General features: G+C 40.8%; 1 protein-coding gene across 2 annotated transcripts in view; it reads left to right on the forward strand.

Moving 5' to 3' along the window:
* The window catches only part of tgfb1a (transforming growth factor, beta 1a), a 37,737-nt gene extending 26,696 nt beyond the window's left edge, over positions 1-11,041 (forward strand). For both annotated transcript variants that reach the window (XM_060905796.1, XM_060905797.1), the window contains 4 exons: positions 3,118-3,262; positions 3,456-3,606; positions 10,062-10,172; positions 10,265-11,041. In XM_060905796.1, coding sequence (XP_060761779.1) covers positions 3,118-3,262; positions 3,456-3,606; positions 10,062-10,172; positions 10,265-10,312 — 455 coding nt within the window. In that variant the 3' untranslated portion in view covers positions 10,313-11,041. The remainder of the gene's footprint in view (positions 1-3,117; positions 3,263-3,455; positions 3,607-10,061; positions 10,173-10,264) is intronic.
* Positions 11,042-11,305: the final 264 nt, after the last annotated feature.

Below are 11,305 nucleotides of genomic sequence, written 5' to 3' on the forward strand. Positions count from 1 at the left end.
AGAAAAGTGTTACTACCATCATTTGCGTATTGCTTCAGTAATTAGGCTAGGTTTTCTAGAAGAAGGAATTTCTTCTTGTCAAACATTGTGTATGTGAAATGAAAAAACAACATAAACAAGAGCATAAACTCATGCTTGAGACCAAGATGATATTTTCTGAAACCAGTTCCCAAGGGAAGTCCAAGTACATACTCCAGTAAGTCTAAGATGTATCCAAGTCAATAGAGAAAACGTCTCGAGATGGGACTCAAGTCCAAAACCAGAGCTTTTTTGGCAGTAGACATTGAATGATTGTAGAGAATTGCCTAGTGGGTGGAAATTGGCGAATGATCAAAACTGGGGTAAGAAAACAACAAAGGCAAACAAAACAAAAAAAACACTATATGGCCAAAAATATGTGGACACCTGATAATCACCTATATGTGCATGTTGGACATCCCATTTTAAAACAATGGCCATTAAAATGGAGTCAAAACCAGAAGCACAGTCATGCTGGAACAGGGAAGGGCCTTCCCCATACTGTTGCCACAAAGTTGGAAGCATACAGTTGTCTAAAGTGTCTTTGAATGCTGTAGCATTAATATGACCCTTAACTGGAACTATGGGAGCCAAACCCTGAAGAACGGCCCCAGACCATTATCCCTTCGGCAGGTAGCGTTCTCCTAGAATCTGTCCATCAAACTGCCAGATAGTGAAGTATGTTGTCATCATCGGCAGTGGCTGTCCATCGCTAGCGATGATGACTGCTTCATTAGGATGTGCAGAAACGGAGATGGACCGCGAGGCCCGCACCAGAGCTCCTCTCCTAACAAAGCGCCTTGCACAGTAAGGTAAGACAAACAATGTTGTGCCCCCATCGTGTTGTCTCTCTGGACCTCCAGACCTGATGCCAAGTGGTGCACAAAAGTGCCACAGACCTGACGGGTATGGAAGTTGCCCTGCAGTGACAACTGACTTGCCGGGTGATGCCATCCGTTGGCCATTTGAGTGGCTCTTCCACATGCCATCTGGTGGTGTGCCATTGACTCTGTTGGGTTCATCTGTCACACTGCACCGAAAAGCGCCCTGCTGCCAGCATCTTATTGGTGATGTACTATTTAACCCGTCGCTGGAACCCAGGCAGGTGCTACCACTCTGGGTCAGAGCGGACCTGGGAGCAATGGTGATTAAGGGGTAACTCCACTTTCCCCAATACTCAAGTCCTCCGGGACCTGAGACTCACCACCGGTTGCAGTTTAAAGTCATTAAAGAAGTATGTTATCACTCCAGAGAACACGTTTCCACTTCTCCAGAGTCCAGTGACAGCTTTACACCACTCCAACCTTCACTTGGCATTGTACACAGTGATCATAGGCTTGTGTGCAGCTACTTGGCCATGGGAACCTATTTCATGTTGCTTCGGATACACAGTTCTTGTGCTGATGTTGCTTCCAGAGGCAGTTTGGAACTCTCTAGTGAGTGATGCAACAGAGAATAGACAATTTTCATTTTTTACATACTTCATGTACCTCAATCATTGGCTTGCTTTGTGAGTCTGTATGGTTTACGGCTTCATGGCTAAGCTGTTGCCATGCCATTTCACAATAATAACACTTACGGTTGACCAGAGCAGATCTAGCCAGGCAGAAATTTCATAAACTGAACTGCGGTGTGTTTGATTGTATGCAATGAGTTTGCTTGGCTGAAACACTTGAACTCAGTAATTAGGAGGGGTGTCCACATACTTTTGAACAAACAGTGTAATGTTTTGCTCTCAGTCAAGGGACAAAGATTTACTAAGGAAATCTGGAAGTGTTAGAACACTAAAGTGGCCAATTTTCACTTTGAAAGGATCTAAGGCAGAAATGCAAAGACTAGGTAATGTATTAAAGAATCTTAACATCATATTCAGAAAGGGAAATATGAACAGACATCACTGTCTTTACCATCTGGGTTTGCAAACATCTGGCACTTTTTCATTCAAATATATAAAGCATATATTTATGTTTATTATATATCCATGGCAGCAATTGAATTTTTCTATACATACTGCAGAATGTGGGCGGCACAGTGGTGTAGTGGTTAGCACTGTCGCCTCACAGCAAGAAAGTCCGGGTTCGAGCCCCATGGCCGGTGAGGGCCTTTCTGTGCGGAGTTTGCATGTTCTCCCCGTGTCCGCGTGGGTTTCCTCCGGGTGCTCCAGTTTCCCCCACAGTCCAAAGACATGCAGGTTAGGTTAACTGGTGACTCTAAATTGACCGTAGGCGTGAATGTGAGTGTGAATGGTTGTCTGTGTCTATGTGTCAGCCCTGTGATGACCTGGCGACTTGTCCAGGGTGTACCCCGCCTTTCGCCCGTAGTCAGCTGGGATAGGCTCCAGATTGCCTGCGACCCTGTAGAAGGATAAGGCGGCTAGAGATAATGAGATGAGATGAGATGAGAAATTAAATATAATATTTGAAATGCTGATATGTTTGGGCCATCTCTGAAGGACTGGAAGGCCTCGACAGTTCCCCTCTGCTGTATAGCTACTATAACACAGGATAATAATAGATATAATTCCCTATGAATAAGCTGTAATAGGAATGATAACTTATTAAAATGACCACATTAATATGAACCTATTGTTTATGTTATAGCTATAAGAAATTTCAGATACATGCTGCTATAGAACATTAATCAACACCTTCTGATTCGAGATATACTACTGTAATCAACACACAATATCTGTTAAAAGAAAAAATATTTGACTATCATTTGGGTATGATGTCATGGCTAACGCCACAAATGTGCTGCTTAAACTCCAGCGCCCACATTGGGAAGAAACGCCTTTCTTTCCATGATCCTGGAATTTATTTTAAAAGATAAACTGCAGAGAATAATAAATGTGTTGCCAGTGAAAATGTCATGTGTGATAGTGACTCGAATCATTTTTTAAAAGATACTGTATTTATCTGCAAGGTTTGCCTTTTATCCAGCTCGTTTTAAATGTAAGCTGTGTAAAACCATGAGAATAATTTAAATATAAAACATTTATTGGTCCTTCTTTTTGTTGCTTTTAGTTGAATAGATTCTACATGCTTAAGTTTCAAGAGACATCGCACAAAGCATTGCATGTCTGTATGTGTGTGTTCTCAGGGCTGAGTAATAAAAGAGGAGACAAAAAGCATATTGCCGAATTAATGGTCAAGCCGTACATTCTGGCCATGTCTGTTCCTTCTGACGGCTTTACCCCCTCGTCACGCAAAAAGCGATCAACTGCCACGGAACCAACTTGTGATGAGTGAGTCACTTTCTGTCGCTTATGTTCGACCTTATTATTTTTTTCCAGTTTTTCACATCCATCTCTTTCCCTTGTGCATATACAGTATTTCCTTACTATATCACTTTCAGGAAAAAAAAAAAACTGCCAGATTGCCCTCATTTATTAATTGTCTCACATGACCTAACACATCTTTTCGTTGTTTTTCTGCTAGAAAAACAGAGGCCTGCTGCATGCGGGCACTCTTCATTGATTTCCGGAAGGATCTTGGCTGGAAGTGGATCCACAAGCCTAAAGGATACTTTGCCAACTACTGCATGGGCTCCTGCGCATACATCTGGAATGCTGAAAACAAATACTCACAGGTAGGAAGATATGTCCGGCCCAGGGTCCACGTCCATGTTTGTTGTTGTTGTTATCTTTGACAAGAAATTCACATGCGAATGCAAGTATTCATTTTATAAATTGCATATCCAGAGACGTGATTTAAAATTGTTAAATATGTACACATCTTAGTCTCATCTCATTATCTCTAGCTGCTTTATCCTGTTCTACAGGGTCGCCAGCAAGCTGGAGCCTATCCCAGCTGACTACGGGCGAAAGGCGGGGTACACCCTGGACAAGTCGCCAGGTCATCACAGGGCTGACACATAGACACAGACAACCATTCACACTCACATTCACACCTACGGTCAATTTAGAGTCACCAGTTAGCCTAACCTGCATGTCTTTGGACTGTGGGGGAAACCGGAGCACCCGGAGGAAACCCACGCGGACACGGGGAGAACATGCAAACTCCGCACAGAAAGGCCCTCGCCGGCCACAGGGCTCGAACCCGGACCTTCTTGCTGTGAGGTGACAGCGCTAACCACTACACCACCGTGCCGCCCACACATCTTAGTATTATTTAAAAATAATTGTTTATGCATTTAGTTCATACATGAGTTTAAGATACAGTACTGTGCAAAAGTCTTAGGCACAGGTAAAGAAATGCTGTAGACCAAAAATGGCTTAAAAAGTAATGAAATGAAATGAAATGTTTCAACATTAAAAAAATACTATAAACAGGAAGCAGTAAACCATAATAAATAATACAAAGTCAATATTTGGTATGAGACGACCCTTTTTTTAAAAAAATAATAGTAGTCTCAGGTACAGGTGCAGTTTTATAAGGAAATGAGCTGTAGGTTTTACTGAGGGTCTTGCAGAACCAGCCACAGTTCTTCTGGACACTTTGTCACACTCGCGTCTTCATTTTGCACCAAAACCCAGTAACCTTCATTACGTTTTATTTTTTAATCTGAAAAGTGCTCTCTTGTGTAACATGCTGCTCAGATACAAACTTTTTTTTTCTGTAACATTTAATTTTGTGCTGGAAAACGAACGTTTGGAACTCTAAAATGCTTTTGTACTGACAATCCAAGAGTCATAAATTAGAAATCTATAACAAAGTCTGTATGAAAAAAATAGGGTGGCTAAGACTTTTGCACAGTACTGTATCTATACTTTTGACAGTTTGTAGTAGTTTTGCTGATCTGATTTTGGATTTAAAAAAAAAAAAAAACATGATTGAATTGCATTTACATACACTCCCCTTCTTTGACAGGGAAATAACTGTATACTTTTTTAGCCAATGTTCCCTGATGAGCAAGCATTTCCCAGAACAACATTCCAGCATTTTCCTTCTTCCTGCCTTGGTCATTTCCTGAAGTTGTTTCCTGTTGAACATTATGTTGAGGCCGTCCTGGGGAAAAGAAAAATCTTGTTCTAATGAGTTTGTTTTGTCAAAGTTGAAAATACTTGTCATTGGTGTGCTGCATTAAAACTTACAACAGAAGTCAGGGATGGCATACAAGTATAGATGTTCTATTAAAAGTGGAAGTATCCAGCCAAAAATGTACTCAAGTGAAATTTCAAAAGGTTGCTATGTTTAAATCTACTCAAGTCTTAATTAAAAAAAAAAAAACACTTATGAAATTAAGCTAGTTGTGTTTTTTTGTGTGAAAAGTAATTCTTTTTTTTTTTTCGCGGTCCGGTTTCCATCAAATCCTACACTCTGATTGGCTGGCGAGCAGGTCCGTATCCTACAATATGGACCCCGGTTACAGACCCCAGTTAAGGACCTCTGGCAACTCGCTCGTTCACAACAACAACAACAACAAACATCGTAGCAATTTTTGTCAACATTTATTTTCGCATTTCTCAGGAGAATAGCATTAATTTTACATCATGGATAGCGATAACGACAGTGTTCACAGCGAAAGTGAGTTTTACTACCCTGAGGAAGAAGAAATAAAAGGAAACATTTCAGGAGAAAGCTGAAAACCTGTAACTGTTGCTAGCGCTGAGCAAAAACATGGCTGAATCCTGAATGACTCAATTTTGTATAAATAGGGGACTACATAGGTGGCAAAATGTAGTTTTTTTCCTGCCATGGAAGTGCACTTGTATACCATGGAGGAAGCAATTTGCATTACAGCCGTGAATGAGGATTCAAAATGCTGTCTCGCCTTGGCTTGGTTGTCCCTTTGGGGCGCTCTCATTTGCTGTTAGACTTTGGTAAAGAAAAAATAAATATATTATTTACCAGCTTAAGATCGGTCCGTATGGTGAAATACCGTGACTTCGGCCTTAAATACCGACCTCGGCCCAGAGGGCCTCGGTCAGTACTTTCAAGACCTCGGTCACGGTATTTCACAATACAGACCTCCCAGCTGGTAAAACACATATATTTATTTCTCTAAAACTGTTGATAATTCTTATTTTAAAAAAGCAATGATGCCAATATGCCTGGGGGAATAAAAACAGCTTTCTAAGTTTGCTGATCATACTAATGATCATGACTAATGCTACATAGCTTGATAATGAATTAATCAGAAGTAAAATGTCATGTAAATAACTAATATTTAAGAGCTATTCCATGAAATCGAGTTGTACATGAGCTAATATAAGCCATGTAAGACAAGATTGAGTGGAATAACTGTTTTATTCTATCCACATTCACTGGATTTTGAGAAACAGAGCATTTTAATTTTATTTTTTGCAAATTTGATAAATAAAAGCTTTATACAAAACGTCCAACAAAATCATTTCTGCTTAGAATGTAAACAAACCGGCGAAATGACAGGAGCAATTTGTGAAAAATGCGATAATAACAATTCTTGAAAAATAAAAAAAGATATGTTCTTACCATCAAATACTTTTATTCCATATTTTGTTGCTTTTTTTGTATTTTGGGGGGGTTTGTTTTCAAGTAGAGTTTTTATTTTGTCCTCAGTTGGTTCAGCATCACGCTCCGCCATTTTGTTTTTCTCTACTCACGGTATATGAGCTGATAGCCTAGTAGTAGAGTAGCCAATCAGAGTGCATGATTGCTCATATCCAGTGAATGTGGATAGAATAATTACTATTAGCTACAATTCGACTTGCTGCCAAACCAATTTAGCTACTGGAATCGATGCTAGTCTAACCTAGCATTAGCAAAGAAAACGGGCTCACTTAGCAAAATACTATAAACAGTTAATGGTAGCAAATTAACCAAACCTACCTGAGCATGATTTTTCAAATTAGATGGCATCCATCTTCTATAGCAACAAAGAAGAAACCTCATTTTATAGATATCTTTGCTTGCTCCATTATACTGAAACATTTTATTAAGATCGGGCCAGGGGACTTCAAGTTCACATAAGCTACATTGTGTAGCATGAAGAAGGTTAAATTGGTACAATTCTTGGTAGTTTTTTTTCAACACTGATGAACTTGTTTGGATGCTAAACTGAAATGCGTAGATGCTAAACTGAACCTAGTTATTGATTGATATGCTGTATATCGCATCCAGTTATTGGCTGGATGGGAGAAGAAGAGACCTTTGGGATTTTTAATCAGTATTTTGAATATATAAATAAAAATATCAGGAGTAAAATGTGTGTATTTTTCCCTTGGATATGTAATTAAGTTCGAGAACAGGCGTTCAATATCAATCATCTTCTTCTTACATGTTTTTCTGCACTTCTGTGTGGGGTCAATGTGAATAGGATGAACTATCAAGGTTGCCCAAGGGCCCAACATGGGCAGCTTGGCAGTGCCACTGCTCAAGCACCCGACCTTCCAATCAGTAACCCAGAGCCTTAACCCATTGCCCCTAGTCTTCAATGTCGATAAGATTCATTAAAGTTAAATCTCATCTCATCTCATTATCTCTAGCCGCTTTATCCTGTTCTACAGGGTCGCAGGCAAACTGGAGCCTATCCCAGCTGACTACGGGCAAAAGGCGGGGTACACCCTGGACAAGTCGCCAGGTCATCACAGGGCTGACACACAGACACAGACAACCATTCACACTCACATTCACACCTACGGTCAATTTAGAGTCACCAGTTAACCTAAGCTGCATGTCTTTGGACTGTGGGGGAAACCGGAGCACCCGGAGGAAACCCACATGGACACGGGGAGAACATGCAAACTCCGCACAGAAAGGCCCTCGCCAGCCACGGGGCTCGAACCCGGACCTTCTTGCTGTGAGGCGACAGCGCTAACCACTACACCACCGTGCCGCCTAAAGTTAAATCTGTCAAAATAATACTTAATTATAGTAATGAAGTACATTTAGTCAATTATTTTCTACTCCTGAATGAACAGTTCTTATTAACTGCTACGTTCTTATAAAAGAAAATTGCCAAAGTGTTGAACAGGCTCTAGAATGATGTCCTCACCCTATCTCGAGCAAAAGCTCGTATGTAACCTGACAGTTCTTAATCCTGGATTGAGACTAGAAGAAACACTAGCATTAGACCACCGCATTTGTTGAAAGCCACACCAATGAGGCATTTAAGGCATGTTCAGTAAATGAATAATGCTATCCTGTAAACCTGTACATCTTGAGATTCATTCCAAAGCTTTTGAAAGCACAACATGTTGACGTGAGGTGTGATGAGAACACTGATGGATTGCTTTAACAAGGTTCAGTGTTTAAACGTGGCTTGTGTCACTACATGTTGCATGTCTACAGAGTGAATTAGAAATTCAGTGGTTTTTTTTGTTTGTTTGTTTTTTATGGTCCTTGTTTCTCTGCACTTTATCTTCATATATAGTGGTGGTTGGTTGTCATATAAGATATGAGGTTAAAATCTAATATCTATGAATTGTTTGATCTCTCAGTAGAGGCTATTAGAGTTGATAACATGAGAATGATGTCGAACAAAATAGGGCACTTAAGCAGCATCTGCACTCATTATTTCTACTGGATTCATGCATTTTCTTTAAATATGGTAAAGTGAAAAGCTGTAACCCTTTCGTTTAAACAAAAAAGCTAGTCTGTCCTTTGTTCTTTTGTGTAATTTGTACTTTGGATGGACAATGCGTTTAGTCTGCCTACTTTTAGTTTAAAAAGGTTTTAGTTCGTCTCGTCTCGTCTCGTCTCGGCTTGTCTTCTTCCGCTTATCCGGGACCGGGTTGCGGAGGCAGCAGTCTAAGCATGGAAGCCCAAACTTCCCTCTCTCCAGAAACCTCGGCCAGCTCCTCAGGAAGAACACCGAGGCGTTCCCAGGCCAGCCGAGAGACATAGTCCCTCCAGCGTGTCCTGGGTCTTCCCCGGGGCCTCCTCCCGGGGGGACATGCCTGGAACACCTCCCCAGGGAGGCGTCCAGGAGGCATCCGAAAAAGATGCCCGAGCCACCTCAGCTGGTTCCTCTCGATGTGGAGGAGCAGCGGCTCTACTCCGAGCTTCTCCCGAGTGACTGTGCTTCTCACCCTATCTCTAAGGGAGCGCCCAGCCACCCTGCGAAGGAAACTCATTTCAGCCGCTTGTATCCGCGATCTTGTTCTTTCTGTCATTACCCAAAGCTCATGACCATAGGTTTTAGTTCTCTTTCAAAAAAAGGACGATGTATTTGACACATGCCTTCTCATGTTTACCGATGACATGTTACGAATGTGTCAGCAAAGTGGGCTGAAAGTATCAGCCTAAATGGAAATGAAATCTCTTGACTCAACCAGAATCTACAGTCTGGGCTAGAAAGAACTCAGCCCCAACCTTGCCTCTTCATTCCCTTCTGTGTAATGAGCACTGGCGGTGCTGTTGCACTTGGTTATACTAAAAAAGAAAACAATCCACTTTAAAATTGGAAAAGCTATGGTCTTATGGTTAGAGAAGCAGCTTTAGGACAAAAAGGTTGTTGGTTCAATTGCCTGGACCAGCAGGAATGGCTGAAGTGCCCTTGAGCAAGGCACCTAACCTCCAACTGCTCCCCAGTCTGCTCTGGGCATGTTGTCCATCACTGTGGATAACAGCGCCTGCTAAATGCCTGCAATGTAATGTAAAATATTTGTTAACAGCAAACAATTTGATGTAGATGCCAAAAACGAACCTGAAACTGATGTCCTAGAAGAGGTAAGTACAATTGGAAATAGACTAATGACAAACCAGGGGGCGGAGACAGGATGAGAATCACAAAGGCTCTTTCAGTGTGAACATAAACAAAAGGTCATATGGATTGAAATCAAAACAAAATGAACTGTGTGTGTCAGACTAGAGCAAGTACCAAGCTTATATAATGACAATAATGTAATGCATGACACAGTATGATATAATAAACCGTGTTAAAAGGTTAGGACATTATTATCAAAATTTCAATATTAACATGTAATATGGACATTCTATGTCCTTCTTTACTGCGTCCTTCCTCATGCTTTACCTTCTGCTGATCTCTCAGTGTCTCACATTCATACATTTATGCATACAAAATTATGCAAGAGTTAATCGCGAGACTATTTCTCAAGCTCTAAACTGTCCTCTGTTGGGTTTTGGTTTGTTCCTGTACAGATTTTAGCCCTTTACAAGCACCATAACCCAGGTGCGTCGGCTCAGCCGTGTTGTGTACCTCAAGTCCTGGAACCTCTTCCAATCGTGTATTATGTGGGCAGACAATACAAGGTAAATATCTATTATCCTGATGATACTAATGTGTTTTAATGAAGTTCTGGGAAGGAAAATGATTATGAATTGGATGTGTCTTTTCTGTTCAGGTGGAGCAGCTGTCCAACATGGTTGTGAAAAGCTGCAAGTGCAGTTAAAGGTTTTGAAGTTCGTTCAACTTGAGTTCTTTACCACACACACACACACACACACACACACACACACACACACACACACACACACACACACACACAGAGTAATGGGGACAGAATATCTCTGAGGAACAGGAATGAAAAGACAGCAAAGAGGACCTAAAGATGAGAAGCAGACCAAGTCATGAAAAAAAGCAAAGAGGACCTTTAACTTCTGAATTGCTTCCGAATTTTAGTCACCAAAGATAACCTTGTAGACTTCCATGTACAACAACAACAACAAATGCTTCATTTAAATGTAGTATTCACTTTAATATTGTATTACTATTAATTTATTGTTGCTTAGGTCAAGTTGCATTTTACCATGTCACATAAAACTACATGGCAGATGCACACTGCTGATTTCTGTTTCCGTATGGTGCTGTTGAAAAAAGGGACACACAACGTTGGAGGACAGTCCGTCCAAAGATCTGGAGAAAATCAATAAATGAATGTGCTTACCAACAAATACCGAGATGTTTGCACTAATTCGTGGATGCTGAATCGCTAGAGGAGCGCAATGATGGACCACAAGAACTGTTGACCTCAGTTTTCGGAAAATACTTTTCAAAATATGGACAGACGTCCAGACACTGATGAGCCTTTACGTGGTCCCAAGGTATCCCAAACCTCCAGTCATTATTCTGGACAGCTATATGTGAAATTCCCCTCCCAATAAAGGGGACTTTACTTTGACTCCTTCCTTGAAGCATTCATTGTGCTGGTTTTTTGGTTGTTGTTGTTGTTGTTGTTTTGTTGTTTTTTACATTGCAGGAATGAAACGGACCTGCGATAGGTTTGCTTATGTATATTTTTAAGGTGAACCTACTCAAAGTCAAGTCCAAAACTTTAATATTCTATGTATGTAGTGAGCACTTCAGAGTATCGATTCAGACATCTTTATATGAAGAGACATATTAAGGACAGGGGTTGCACGACTACTAATTTTTACTACTTGAC

Source organism: Neoarius graeffei, chromosome 23 (genome assembly GCF_027579695.1).
Source record: "Neoarius graeffei isolate fNeoGra1 chromosome 23, fNeoGra1.pri, whole genome shotgun sequence".
In the NCBI taxonomy this organism is placed as follows: Eukaryota; Metazoa; Chordata; class Actinopteri; order Siluriformes; family Ariidae; genus Neoarius; species Neoarius graeffei.